General features: G+C 37.4%; 2 protein-coding genes across 4 annotated transcripts in view; both read right to left on the bottom strand.

Moving 5' to 3' along the window:
* The window catches only part of LOC140612798 (uncharacterized), a 134,265-nt gene that overhangs the window by 76,233 nt on the left and 42,691 nt on the right, over window positions 1-15,341 (bottom strand). The gene's annotated exons all lie outside the window — the stretch shown is intronic.
* The window catches only part of SPATA9 (spermatogenesis associated 9), a 40,704-nt gene that overhangs the window by 11,981 nt on the left and 13,382 nt on the right, over window positions 1-15,341 (bottom strand). Inside the window, exons 1-3 of one of the 3 annotated variants that reach the window (XM_072790943.1) lie at window positions 13,349-13,549; window positions 13,075-13,163; window positions 4,638-4,865 (exon numbers count right to left, since the gene is read on the bottom strand). In XM_072790943.1, the coding sequence (XP_072647044.1) occupies window positions 4,638-4,865; window positions 13,075-13,163; window positions 13,349-13,409 (378 nt within the window). In that variant the 5' untranslated portion in view covers window positions 13,410-13,549. Of the gene's footprint in view, window positions 1-4,637; window positions 4,866-13,074; window positions 13,164-13,348; window positions 13,550-15,341 lie in introns of those variants that run through there. The other 2 variants (XM_072790949.1, XM_072790936.1) reach the window with 2 other exon arrangements.

The raw sequence follows: 15,341 nt of genomic DNA, 5'->3' as shown, positions 1-15,341 counted from the left end.
TCCTACTTCTTCACTTTGCTAATATCTCCTCTGTTCAAGATCCAGTATTATCTTCTAGGAAGGCTACACTGACCACTCTTTGGAATTATATGCCCCTTGTTGATGCTTCCATAGTACATTTTGCACACTCTGATCATGCACTTGCTATACTCCACCGACACTGCTTACTTGCCTCTCATCCACAGAGTCCATATAGGACAAGAGCAAGACATCTGATATCTAACCTAGTGATTTTACATTTCAATGTGCAATAAATATATGCTGAATAAATGAAAAAGCAGAATACTTCATTTACTTCCAGAAAGAAATGTAACCATCTTGTATTAAAATTTATAAAACATACTAAGTAAAGTTGAAGGACATCTGGTTTCAGTAGTAGGGCAGGCTGAGCTACTTTGGGACCCTTACACACATAGAAATGCCCCCACAAACTCTATATAAAATCAAATGCTGAATTTAATCAAGACTGAGTTTACAAAAAAGAAAGGAAAAAGAAGTAAGGGAGGGAGAGAGGGAGGGAGGGAGGGAGGGAGGGAGGGAGGAAGGAAGGAAGGAAGGAAGGAAAGAAGGAAGGGTTTCACTGTGCCAGGAACTAAAAGATGGAGCAGTAAGTTTGTGAGTAGATGTCCCAGGAAGTATCAAAAAGAGATAACTAAAGGGAAAATATGAGGAAGGTAAATAGATATAAAGAATAAAATGGGGGCAGCCCGGGTGGCTCAGTGGTTTAGCGCTGCCTTCAGCCCAGGGCCTGGTCCTGGAGACTCAGGATCAAGTCCCACGTCAGGCTCCCTGCATGGAGCCTGCTTCTCCCTCTGCCTGTGTCTCTGCCTCTCTCTCTCTCTCTCTGTCTTTCATGAATAAATAAATAAAATCTTTAAAAAAAAAAAGAATAAAATGAAAAGGTCCAAAGTATGTTTAATAGATACTCCAGAAAAAGAGATTAGAGAAAATGAGAAAGAGGTAATATTTGAACAAACTATGGCTAAGAATTTTCTGAAACTGTAGAAATTATCCTCAGATTCAAGAATCACTATGATTCACAAGAAAGTGAAATGCATATTGACAACAGCTAATAAGATTGAAGATGTGCATCCCTCATGACCCAGTAATCCCTCTTCTAGATAGATACCTGAAGAATGTCTCACACACAGAGATAAGGAGTCATTTATAAGAGTGTTCAATGAAATATTGTTTGTAATACAAAAAAAAAAAAAGGAAACTAAATTGCCCATCTGTCCAACAATAAACTGTGGATTATTTTTTCTTACAATGGGATACCACAAACAATATAAAATAATAAACCATAGCTACAGATTTCAAAAACATTGAGTGAAAAAACAAAGCTTCAGAAGGATGAGTACAGTATTATATCATTTATATAAATTTTAAATATATGTAGAAAAATAGATGTATACAAATGTAGTGAAATATAAAAGTATGCATAGAAATGCTAACATCAACCCAAGGATAATAATTACCTTTGGTAGAGAAAAAAATGTGGAATGGATTAGAACATGGTTAATTATATATATAAAATATATATATAAATATATTTTTAAGATTTATTTGAGAGAGGGCAGCCCCGGTGGCTCAGCAGTTTAGCGCTGCCTTCAGCCCAGAGCCTGACCCTGGAGATCCAGGATCGAGTCCCGTGTCGGGCTCCCTGCATGGAGCCTGCTTCTCCCTCTGCCTGTGTCTGCCTCTCTCTCTCTCTCTCTCTGTGTCTCTCATGAATAAATAAATAAAATCTTAAAAAAAAAGGTTTATTTGACAGAGAGAGAGAGAGACAGCAACAGAGATAGTGAGAGAGAGCATAAGCAGGGAGGAGAAGGAGAATCCTCCCTGAGCAGGGAGCCCCATGCGGGCCTCAATCCCAGGACCCAGGATCACGACCTGAACTGAAGGCAGACACTGAACCGACTGAGCCACTTGGGTGCCCAATTATATTTCTTTTTATAAAGGAAGTATCTGAAGGCTATACTGTAAAATATTACTACCAATTTACATTTGGGTGGAACTTCTGATAAACTACATTATATATATTTTGAAATATTGTGTTGACAAGAATTTTAAAAATTAAAGTTAGACTCTAAGACAATTAGAACAACAGCAAAGGAGGAGAAATTTCATAGGTGTTGATTTTGAGTTGATGTCAAAGAGACAGTCACAGCATATGGACCTTGGACAGGTCACTTATTCCCTCAACCTGCTTCTTTCACCTCAGGTCCCTGGAATGCGGTATCACAATTAAGCTCTCAATTTACCTGTGACACTCACTGTCAGGGCAAAGAGACAAATCCATTGTGCTTTTCAGCTCTCAATATTGGATATAAGGAAACACAAATTCAACTGGAAAGATAGATTATTTTCCTGCCACTGAATTTTCATGAGTATCGGGAGGCAATTCTCTGTGGCTGTCTCTCATTCCTGTATAGATTGGGCCTTCTGAGCAAAGGACATGGTGAATAGCAAACAGCTTTAGAAGCAGGATAAAGTATATTCCTCTGGAGAGATCTGGAGATGTATCTCCCAAGACATGTCACAGGGCACTAAAGATAAAGCCTTCTCCTTAAACCCTCTAGAAACATTTACTTCTCGCTCCCCACCCCCAATTCCCTCTCTCTTTTTCTCCCTTTGTTTCTCTCTGTGTCTCTCTGTCTCTGTCTCTCAGGCTGGACAGATGAGCCAGCACTCCTATAAAAGCTGAGTCTCCTAATTTCAGGCTCCTCTCCTATGATGCAACTTACTACACGCCTAGGTAACATGTGTTCTGTGGGAAGTCAGGGGTTAGGGAAATGACACAAGCTATGGCTCTGGCTGCTGTGCAGTAAATAATAAACAACCTCTGTCTCTGACTCAGGGGAGTCTTGTGTCTGTTATCAGTGTATGTGTTTGAACACCTGTGGCAGGCTAACTTATTAGCTTGTCAATAGTATAAAATCTGAGATTCTCCAGTTCTGACTTAGCAAAGAGGAGAAAAAAGAAAGACTGAATAACAGAGTGGACAGTGTCTTTAAATGTGATTTCATAACACATACAGAAATATGCTTCAAAGGACATTTCTTATATCAACCCTCTATAAAAACTATGGATTAACAATGGAAGGAAAGAAACATCATGGCAAACTATTCATTTTAGGAATGTGTTTCAGTGGGAATTATACAGCTCAGCTGTATTTCTTCTTGACAACCTGAAGATAGAGGAATAAGGGTCATAGTGCTTAGAGAATCCAGTAGTTAACAAAAAGTATTTTTTTACTGTCTCAAACATCAAGTATTATAATGGAGCCTTTTGTAATTGCTATCTCAGGCAATTCATAGTTGAACTATCTGATGATTTCTGGATACGTTAAAATCTTTGCTTAAAGAGAGATTCCTATGTAATGGATATTTTGTTGATTTCAGCCATCCATCAGCCATTTTCTCATCTTTTCAAAATAATTCAAATTTTGTTTGAGGGTTCATCCTCTCCCCATTCTCTGGTCATGTGGTCAGGATGGAGCTCCAACCTCTGCTGGAGGGGTAAAGGGAAAGAGCAGGCCATCAATCCTAGACCAATCAGTGCATCCCATTTCCCTGGTTTAGAGGCCGTTCTGTAAGAGAGAACTACGGGACTTGGCCAGGAATGCTAGCTCAAGCACTTTCATTTTTTGCTGCTATAATTGAACCTGGAAGGATGGAGTCCTGGAAACAGCTTCATATCATCTTGTAACCATGAAGAGCAAGTCAGTCTGTGAATGGAGTTAACACAGAAGAAGCAGAGCCAGGAGATGTGGAGAAAGAGAGAAATGGGACCCTGCAGGCATCATTTGAGTACCTATACACTGAAGCCTTCTCAATTCCAGATTGTTCAACTACATGAACTAATACATATTTTTGGCTTAAGTCTTTTTGAGCTAGGGTTCTTCTGCTTTCAACGACAGAGTCCAAATGATTTGCTCTGGGGTTTATTTAGGTGCCAGACTTGCAGGATTCCCAATCTCTTTTAACAAACATTTAGAATGCTTTGAATAATGCCCAAATGGAAAAACACAGAGTTCTATGCCATAAAGTTTAGAAAAAACAAACTGGTCCTGAAAAAATTTTAAGAGCTGTTGTCCTTAACAAAATATAACAGAGCCTCGGTAAAACAATGTAGAATCAGTACATACATTCTCAGTAAAAGAGGGTATAATTTGAAATAGATGGTGTTGGTGGGCCTATCAAAATGAGTTTATAGTTGAATATACTCCAGTGTGTTAAGTCAAACAAAGATTATCTTGGAAACATAGAAAGGTTATGGGGAAAAAAGGAATAAAACAGTCATTTTTAAGGCTTGTTGTGGGATTCCTTTTAGGTTTGACGTAAGTGATAATCTGTATGCTGATATTTAGGTTTAGCCATTTGAAATTTATAGTTTCATATAGTTCAATCAAATAACTGATTAGGAAAAAAGTCCACATTATTTCCTCTTTCAGATTTATTTAAACCAGAATATATATACTATATTGAAAAAAGACCAAATCATTAATTTCTTATACAACTATTCTTGTTTTATATGTATGACAATCGAATGTGCTACATTTTCAAATCTTGCAATTTGAAAATATTTTCTAAAAAAAGAGCTCATATCTTGTGCAAATGTTAATATTCACTCACCTGCACATTATATAGGGGTTGCTTTGGTGCATTAACTTCCCTCAGCAAACGATGAGATATGCCCCTTAGCTCTAGAAGTCTACAAGCAAGCTGAGGCTGCAGAAGTTTGGCCACTGATTTGGAAGATCTAGATATGCTGTTTAATCCTTGAATTAATGTTCCTCGGTTGATCTTCGCTAAGGCGACAGCCATTTTGATTTTGGATGTTTTTTGCATGGGTTCTCTTTTCTGGAAAATAAGCCTCTAAAAAGTGACTGATGTGTGATTCTCCCATGAATTATTACAATCTACTTCAGACCAAGACCAAGTATCACATAATGGCACATAGTTATGCATGATCTTATATATATATTCAATGTCCAATATTTATATCCAACCCACCTTGGACTTAAATCTTTGAATAAATGATTTTTGCCTTAGCATAAATATCCAGAATTTAAGTTACTAGCCAAAAATTTAAATTTTTCATTTTCCTCTCTGGGTTTATTTATTTTTGCATTGATTTTTTAAAGAGTGCTTTCAAAAGTAAGCAGTTCTTATTCAAATATTACTCAATGTTTGAATTATGCAAATAAGAATTCTTGTTCAAAACTGTCATATTTTCCTAGTTTATTTTAAAAATTTAAGTGATAAAGCATAATGCATAGTATAGTTTAAAAAATAAAGCAAATGTATATTAATTAACAAGCTTAAGAAACTTTAACTTCTAAACACTTCAAAACTTGTATGAGCATTCTGACTGAAAAAATCCGTGGCATTAGCAAAACATATGACATGTAGACCTTTCCCTGCTGTACCAGAAACTAAACCACAGAGAAATTACTTACAATGTGGTTAGACAGCATTCCAGGCAACAGCAAGTATAGTTGCCATTATTCATTTAAGTAATTTTATGGGCTATTCTGACTCTTTCAACATGACTTGGGGGGAAACTAATGGTTTATAACACAAATAAGCAACTTTGTATCTCTTTTGTTGAATCCAAATATGTAAGTACAAAACATTTTAGATGGATTGTTTTGGTCTACAATGAGCAACAAATATTTGCTTAAGAGCTAATGTATTGTATATTTACTTTAAATGCCTCAACTATTATCCTGAAGAAATAATTTTATTATCACTGTTTTTGTCAATTTTTTTCAATGCTTCCCTTACTGTTTGGCATTTGTCATTGGAGATAACCAAAACTAGCCTGTCAACGAGGATGTATACCTGCAGCATGGTGGTTTAATATGTTAACTTTACTGAAAAAGTCCCATCAGCCTCCCTTTGGTCTCAACCCTCCTAACCAACACTAATAGTAGAGAAGGCAATATGAGTTGTGGGCTGCTAGAACTGCCGCAATTCCAAGTCAATTTAGAGCAGAGCAACCCCTAAAGGCATTTATATGGTGCATAAAACAAGCAAAATGGGGGATCCCTGGGTAGCTCAGCGGCTTAGCGCCTGCCTTCGGCCAGGGGCGCGATCCTGGAGTCCTGGGGTCGAGTCCCACATCAGGCTCCCAGCATGGAGCCTGCTTCTCCCTCTGCCTGTGCCTCTGCCTCTCTCTCTCTCTCTCTCTCTCTCTCTATGTCTATCATAAATAAATAAGTAAGTAAATAAAAATAAATAAATAAATAAATCTTTAAAAAAATAAAAATAAAACAAGCAAAATAAGACATAGGTGCGGTTACATGATATTATAGCTTGGTTTCCAGCACACTGGGGGAAGAAACCACAATTATCTACAATAGTCTAAGCTCCTACACACACAGATTCAATTTCTCTTGTGATCTTATTCTTTGCTTCACTGATTCTTCCAACTCCTCCCGAAGTTGGAGCAGCTAGAATGTTTGGTTTTACATCTCATAACGTTTACTGTGCTTTCTCTCATAATTTGTAATCATAAGGTGAGGGCCATATTGCCAGGGCGAACAAGAGTAAGATATGCGCACTTCCACCTATGCTGAAGTTTCGTCTACATAGTCATTCAGTGTTTTAAGGACTCTTCATTTTTATAGATAAAAAACATTATCAAGGTTACTTTCTCCTTATTTTGTGTCTTTACATAATCTTTGTACTATTGGATCTGTACTTGTTGGCCTGAGTCACTGACTTTACTCAGCTATTTCTATTAACTAATCTTGATTCGTTCCCCCAAACACCAGGCTAGATAACCGTCCTTTCTTTTACAAAATTGTCTTTCTAAATATTTACCTCTGTAGAGAAAGAAGCCTATTTGTCATTGATAATCATAAATCAAAACTCTCCTGTAGGATCATATCCTTTGTGTCGACTAAAATATAGCATTTATGACAAACAATATTTTTAAAAATTCAAGTGTGCTTTACAATAATGCTTCAGTACACTCTGTATTATGTTTCTCATTTTAGTGTTGTCATAAATTCATAGCTTTTACCAACAGACTCAGCTTGTTCCTGATTGTCATCTTTGTTTCCCTTTAATGCTGAAATTGTTGCAATTTGATGACCGTGCTTCCCTTCATGTTTTTTTTTTTAATTTTTTTTTATTTTTTTATTTATGATAGTCACACAGAGAGAGAGAGAGAGGCAGAGACACAGGCAGAGGGAGAAGCAGGCTCCAAGCACCGGGAGCCCGATGTGGGATTCGATCCCGGATCTACCAGGATCGCGCCCTGGGCCAAAGGCAGGCGCCAAACCGCTGCGCCACCCAGGGATCCCCCTTCATGTTTTTTTTTTTTAAATATTTTATTTATTTATTCACAGAGACAGAGAGAGAGAGAGGCAGAAACACAGGCAGAGGGAGAAGCAGGCTCCATGCAGGGAGCCCGACGTGGGATTCGATTCCAGGTCTCCAGGATCACACCCTGGGCTGCAGGCGGCGCTAAACCGCTGCGCCACAGGGACTGCCCCCTTCATGGTTTTTTGTTGTTGTTGTTGTTGTTTAAATATTTTTTTTCAATTTTTATTTATTTATGATAGTCACACAGAGAGAGAGAGAGAGGCAGAGACACAGGCCGAGGGAGAAGCAGGCTCCATGCACCGGGAGCCCGATGTGGGATTCGATCCCCGGTCTCCAGGATCGCGCCCTGGGCCAAAGGCAGGGGCCAAACCGCTGCGCCACCCAGGGATCCCCCCTTCATGGTTTTTAAAATGCTTTCTTTTTTCCATACTTTGACAGGTATCTCTGAAAGAAATATTACCTCTTGAAACAAAATGTTTCTGACCACCTTAATTTTCCCTGACATAAAACATACAATCAACTTGTTCCCAAGAGGACTATTACTGCTTTTCGGAATAGTATTAGAAACCAAATCTGGACACTGGGATGTGTGTAAAGTGGTTTTTTTGTGGCTATCAGAATAGGAAGGAAACAACAGAGGAGAGACTACTTATAGTCCTGGAGAGGCAGAAAGAGATGTTTCTCTTTAAAAAAAATAGTCACCAGTTTATGGTGATGATTCCAATTCACTCTTACCTTCAGTGAATTTTTAAAAATAGGCTCTAGTAGAAAAATTTTTTAATAAAAGTTTTTTTTTTTTTTTTTTTGGAGCTACGAGCTTTTCCTTTTGTCTGTCATCTATGCTATATGTTTTCCTACCAAACCATGTGGGTAAATGTAAACACTGACCCCAAATTAAGAAGTGCTCATTTCTTTTCCCTGGTTTGTTTCGTTTTGTTTGACTCTTGTCCTAAGCATCCTGGAATTGGTTGCAAAATGTGCAAGTTTACACGATTCTTTCTGTCATCATTATCAACTGAGCATGTTATCAAACGTGAGAAAAGACATTCCAACTCCCTTCCCCACCACCACCTTAGAGACAGACACACAAAGGTAATGATCACTTACCACAAGAAACCTAGTATCAATTAATCAGATTGTTTCAAGAATCCTGCTCCAGATTTCACTATTTGAGCCCCCTTCTTTGAATATATCCTGCTTTCCTGATTTCTTTTTTTTCCTAGAGTCTTACTCATCTATCATCAGCAGTTTTAATGCTGAACTCCAATTTCTATTACATCAGCTTTTTACTACTCTACATCCAAAAAACCAGCCTGTCAGCAAGTCTTATTCAATTCTTTCTCTGAATAGTCCTAGAGTTTGATCACTTCTCACTACCCTCAGTGCCAATACTCAGTCCATTATATTTATACCCCATCTCCTGTCCAGACTTGTAAATTAGCCTCTTCAAATGGTCTCTCTGCTTCCATCCTTGTCTATTTTCATTCTATTCCTCAATACCTCACCCAAAGAGATACAATTAAAACTTAGATCCTACCTTGCTTTTCTGCTCAGCTACTTGAGTGGCTCCCTTGTGCACTCAACGTCAAAGCCAAATTGCAAACAGTGGTCTACAAAGCCCTACAAAGGTTGTCTTTTCTGGGGATCCCTGGGTGGTGCAGCGGTTTGGCGCCTGCCTTTGGCCCAGGGCGCGATCCTGGAGACCCGGGATCGAATCCCACGTCGGGCTCCCGGTGCATGGAGCCTGCTTCTCCCTCTGCCTATGTCTCTGAGCCTCTCTCTCTCTGTGTGTGACTATCAAAAAATAAAAAAAAAGGTTGTCTTTTCTTTACCTCCCTAACATCCTTGTCTTTTCCTCCTCCTTTCCTCATCATTTGTTGACCTTGTTAGATATACTCCTGCCTCAGGAACTTAGCCCCAGCTATGCCGTTTGATTTTTCAAAGACATCAAGGTTTGCTCCCTTGCTTCCCTCAAATCTTAATTCAAGAATCACTTTCTTGGGGCACCTGGGTGAATCAGTGGTTGAGCGTCTGCCTTTGGCTCTGGGCATGATCCTGGGGGGGGGAGGGGTCTCACGTTGGGCTCCCTGAGGGGAGCCTGCTTCTCCCTCTCCCTGTGTCTCTGTGTCTCTCATGAATAAATAAATAGAATCTTTAAAAAAAAAATCACTTTCTCACTAAGTCCCTGTTAGTCTCCTGACCTTAACAGTCAATTGTTCTCCCTGTCCCTACCCCTATTTCATATCTCTGCCATATTGCTTCTTAAGATCTATCTTTAACATAATATAGACCTTATTTTCCTTGTTTTTTGTTTTTCCACTTTACTAGGATGTAAAGTCCATGACAGCAGTGTTGTTTTATATCCATATGAGTCACTGCTCTTTTCCCAGTACCTAGAATAGTGTCTGGCATGTAGTAGGGTACTCTATAAACACTGGATGAAATGAATGAATGAATGAATGAAGAATGTTAGGAAATATAACAAATTAACATAGAGAAATAGAGAAATATACCAAGTATTAAATTAGAAACCACCCGGAAAGTTATAGTGTATATAACATGCTCTGTAACATTCACAAGTATGATCATATCTTACTAGAAACAACACACCGAAGACAAAAATATAACTGAATTTAGAACACTCCACTCATTACAGTCCTACTCTCATGAGATTTAGAAATTCTAACACCAAAAAAAAAAAAAAAACACACACACACACACAAAAAAAAACCCCAAGCCAAACAAAACAAAACAAAAAAAACCCAATTCTAATACCAATGAAACTAATTTCCAGACATCACTGGTGCAAACCCAAGAGTTTTGTCATACATGTCAAAAAAAAAAAAAAAAGAAAAAGAAGAAGAAGAAGCAAGAGAACTCAGAAGAGTACATCTACAACTATAAAAATCCAAAGTTTTGTATGGATTCTAATATGTTCTGTTTACTACTCCCAATTTTATAGTATAAGGTTAAGAGCAAGATAACTACAGAATAAAACACATAATTACCTTTCATAATTAAAAGCACAAAAATTAAAAAAAAAAAAGCACAAAAATTGACCCTATTTTCCACAAAAGTGTTCTCTCATTCAAGTAAAGATCATATGAATTAAAATTTTTTAGTCCCCTAATTGTAAAATACATTTTTCATTTGCTTGAATGTGAAAGTTTAATATTTTTAAATCCTCATATGGAAATCATTTGCAATTTGGAAATGCAAACCTTTAAATATTACGTTTTACTAAGGGAAGTGGATACTCAAAGTACTGGGGTCTGTGCTGGACTGGAGAGTATATGACATCAGAAGCCATGACCTCAAGCCAAGATTCTAAAATTAACATCCCTCAGCCCCAGGAAGATTTCCTTCAAAATCATTAGTCATAAATAACTATTTAAAAATCACTATTCTAAAAAAAAAAAATCACTATTCTGCATATATCTCTAAAAATCCCACTATCATTCCCACCAAATCTTTTGTTTGTGTGTTTCAGGCCAACATGATGGCCTTTTCCTAAACAATGAATGGCTAAGGTTAGAAAAAAAAAAAAGATTTAATACTAATCATGAAATTTAGAGGTTTAGAATCCAACCCAATTAATAAAAGCCCTCTAAGTATTCTTAAAACCACTTCTTTCAGTATGTTTGAGAATTATGGATCATCTCCAAAATAATAAAATTTGCAGCATTTACAATCTGACTTTTAAAAAATAATTTAGTTATCTAAGTATTAGCATTGTTTCTGAATAGTTTATTTTTGAAGTACAAGTAACTTCAATCTGTTACAGTACCTCCTAAGAACTTGGGTTTCTCACCAATCTCAGCAACACATCCTTCAAAGTAAATGGTAGAAAAAGAACAATGTAAGTGTTTTGAAATGAGAACTGAAGTAACTATGTTTACATTCTTCTGTGAATGAGGTAAAGTTCTTATAAGTAAATGACTTCAGTGAGTTGGAAATGGGAACTTAGAGTTCTTTCTCTGGGATCAGAATAGCAATCTATTTCACTGTTAAACCAAATTTATGGCTTTAGTGATAATGAGGCTATTTAGAGGGTAGGAAGGGATGAAGGGAGTTGTATAGAAAGTTGTGATTTGTTAGATTATTGAATCCAGCTTCTTTAATGTTGTCAGTGGTGAGAGAATCATAACCTGGAAGGGGCAACAGGGCTTTCCAGACTGTGCCTATTTTACATCCTAGACCAAGCATGGTCACCTGCCTTCCTTCCCTAATACTCCAGAGCATACTCAAGAAAAATCTCCAACATTTAAAAAGACTTTATACTAAAACTAGGAGAATGAAAAGGGGAAGCAACTAGACACTGAGTCTAAGATATAGATTTATAAAATCTGGTTTGCCATCTGGAGCTTTTAAGCCTTACCCCATCCTACTTAGTGGATCACCATCTGGATATCATCTTAGCACTATGTATCCAGATACCTACATTTCAGTATTAACGCCCCCCCCCCAGGTCTAAACCCAAGATCCATGCCATTGGTTCATATTTACTTGATATTCTGGGAACATGCTATGCTGTTTCATACTTTTTTTGTCCTGACACTGTTTCCTCTGCTCCTATCTACTTACCCTATCCTTTTCTTCACTTTGAAAATTCGTATTCGACCTCTGCAAAAGGATTTTAGCATCCTTCCTCCATAAAGCCTTCTCTGACCATCCTAGGTAAAGCCATTCATATTCCTCTAAGTTGGATTTACTTTTTACCATATTCCAAAAACAATTACTTGTTTACAATCCTGTCTCCATTAGATTAAGCTCATTGACTGAAAGAATCCTGTTTTATGTCTGTATTTCCTATCCCCGGTCCCAGCCAATAGGAAAGTACTTAGTAGTGTCTGATGCCTGGTGGTGGATGAATGGTCAAAGTGGCTCTAATATCTTGCCTTTGGAATGAAATATATAGACTTTGTGATTGCTACGTTACTCAGAGAACTTTTTTGTCTACTTCCAAGTTTTGCCTATGTTCCTCATGTCTGACATTGCCAAAACTCTTGATATCCAGATGAGGAGATTATTATTGTACCATGTAACTTACAACATATTCTTTTCCAGCTGTGGTCTAGATGACTAAAATACACTTCCATTAAGGGCTGTGCACTTTTAAGTAAATTAGGCTATAAAAGATTACTTTTTCCTGATCAGATGTCTTTTCATAATTCTCTACCTATTCCTTCTTCCACTCCCAATATTTTATGTCTCAAATCCTTTGGGGAACAGAGGTTATAGAAAGCACATGCACGTGTGCTTTGTTTAAATCGATATCACTATTTTCTTTCCACATTAAAACATATACCCATACAATATTTATCTTCCTGTTATTATAATGTATGTTGGTTATTTTTTTCCCACTGATTTAATTGACATAGATTTTAGTTAAAACATACCTAGGTATTTTCCTGATATTAAGCAAATCTTAAGCAAGTGTCGCAAACTATACACACTGCAATTGTGGCTATGAGAGAGTTCCACATTTCCAACCTAACAGCACAGTGATTTTTTTTTAAATTTAATTTATCAATCTCACTTCTTTGTCCACCATCTTCCTGATTTCCATTGACCCACCCAATGAGTAAGATTCGAGATTTGGTTTTTTCTGAGGCAAAATTAACTTCTACCTAAGCTTCAGGTACTGATTTCAAAGTCAAGCATTAAATAATTGGTAAATTAAAAATACAATATACTTTTTGTAATCCTTTTCAAAGTTATGAAATCACATTACCTGATTAGACTGTGATAATCTTAGGATGGTAGGGAATTCATCTTTAAACTCATCTATAAGGTCCATGATTACTTTCTGGATCCCCTCGACTGAGACAAAAAGAAATTAGGGGATAAGAGAGCTCAACTAAAAACATCACCTAACCATAATCCAAAAGGACATGGGACACTGGGTCCACTTTGTTAGTGACTAGGAAAAGCAGATAAACCCTAGGGGACTTTATTCCCAGTTGTTTCCCACACCCATATCCCCTTTACAACAAGATTGCATATACTTCTTCCAGAAAAGTTCTTCAACACCTGCCCACATATCCACCCAACAGGTTTGATTGGCATGACGAGTTCTTCCTTGGGTTCCTAGTGCTTGGCAAGCTTGCAGGCCAGGGCAATGCTTGTCCTACTCTGCCATTAGTGAGGGATGAGGGCACCCTTCCACTCAGGAAAGGAGGCAAGGACAGAACCTACAGCTCGTTGCCAGAATTCTTTGTTACTGCACAATGGGCCTCTGAGAACTTGTTACAGAATCTTCTGAAATCACTCTGGCAGTGAGAAGAGGGAGAATGCGTTTGAAGGCATAAGGGGAGGAGAAAGGAGAAGGAAAAACAAACTGTGCTAAGGAGTTCTGCATTATGTGGAATTTTGACCCAATTTCTACAGTGATACCTCAATTAGTGGATCATCTGAGAACAAAGCTCCATTTGAAAAGAGTTGGCATGTGCTTTAAAAGAAATGCCTCACATATGATGCCAAGTGGAAAAGAAACACCAGCAGTTAATTCAGAAAGACTACTGAACAGATTGTCTTTCTTTCACTCAAAGATCACCAGGTCAAACACAGACAAAATTATAAAATTTATGGTTTCTCTTAAAATTCCTTTTTCTCCTCCTCCTTCCCTTCTCTCCCCTCTTCCTCTTCTTCTTCTTCCTCCTCCACCTCCATCCTTTTCCCTCCTGGTTCTCTCCCACTTCATTATTTTCCATTTATCAAATCTAGGAAGAACTTCCTATCATGTGGATTTGACTGAATATCTAGTAATAGTTTGGTGTAGATGAATTCAGAGTTGATGAACACAAATCCCATTTTAATTTGAAGCCTCTACGTTTAATTGTATCTAGGCCATTGTCCTTAGCAAGCATAAGCTGTGGGTGCTAGAGGTCTGTTCATCCGAGCTGTCCAGAAAAGAGAAAAATGTTCATCAGAGGATTCTTCTATTGTGTGAAGCCTGCCAGATCCCCACCTTCAATTTGTCTTTAGTCCTAATCTGCTTGAGACTACTCTGTACCACACCACAAATACTTCTCTTAACCTTAGAAGAACATGCTTCCCTCCACCATGACCCTAATGCTTAAGATAATTATGCCTGCAATATGTGGAAACTGAAATCTGTCACCAGAAAAATACTATTAGACAATGATGAACATACAAGAAAGTCTGTAAGAAACGCAAACCTTTATTTGTCCTATTAAAATATGTGCCTATCAGAATTTACCCCAGAAGAACAGTTGGCAGTACCTTCTCTCTTTGGTCTTCTCTGTTCTCCACTCTCCTTAACCCCCTAATTTATTTTCTTTTTTCCCCCCTAATTTATTTTCATCCACCTGCCCACCTTCTGATGTCTCTCCTAGCTCCTGATTGGTTTCATCCAGGTCCCCCCCCCCTTTTTTTTTTATCAGTTCTCACCCTCCTAAGCAGCTTATGAAATTAACAAATCTACAAGAAAAATAGTTCTCATGCTAATATTGCCCACATTTAGAGGATAACTAGACTCTGTGTTATGCTAACAAAGTTCTTTTTGTCTTTGCTTTTTTAATGACTGTCTCCTTGGGAGAGGGATGGTGAAAAAAAAAAAAAAAAAGAGGGTAATGAGATTTTTAAAAATCCTACCATGCCACACTGATTTTATATCTATCACCAAATCTGATCATATTTTGGGTTTTGCTTAATTTTAATTTTTACCTATATCTTTATGTGTCCTATGTTATTTCAGGTAATAAAGTTAGACAAAATAAATAATGTTAATGGTGAATATCTTTAGCTATAATGTCATTCTTTACAGCTCATAATACAGACCTCCATACTTACAAAAATTACATAACAGCCCTGGAAATTTACTTATATTTAAAAGGCTTTAATGTAGAAAAAAAGAGAATCTTTGATTTGCACAAAGCTTGGAAGAAAATGAACGTTTTACACACTGTAAGTGAAGGCAGTATAAGCTTAATTAGAAAATAAAGAGCTTTGGGATTCAGTCAGAATTCCACTTTGAAT

The sequence above is a fragment of the Canis lupus genome, chromosome 2 (assembly GCF_048164855.1).
Source record: "Canis lupus baileyi chromosome 2, mCanLup2.hap1, whole genome shotgun sequence".
Classification (NCBI taxonomy): Eukaryota; Metazoa; Chordata; class Mammalia; order Carnivora; family Canidae; genus Canis; species Canis lupus.
This window is presented reverse-complemented; position numbering and strand designations above follow the sequence as displayed.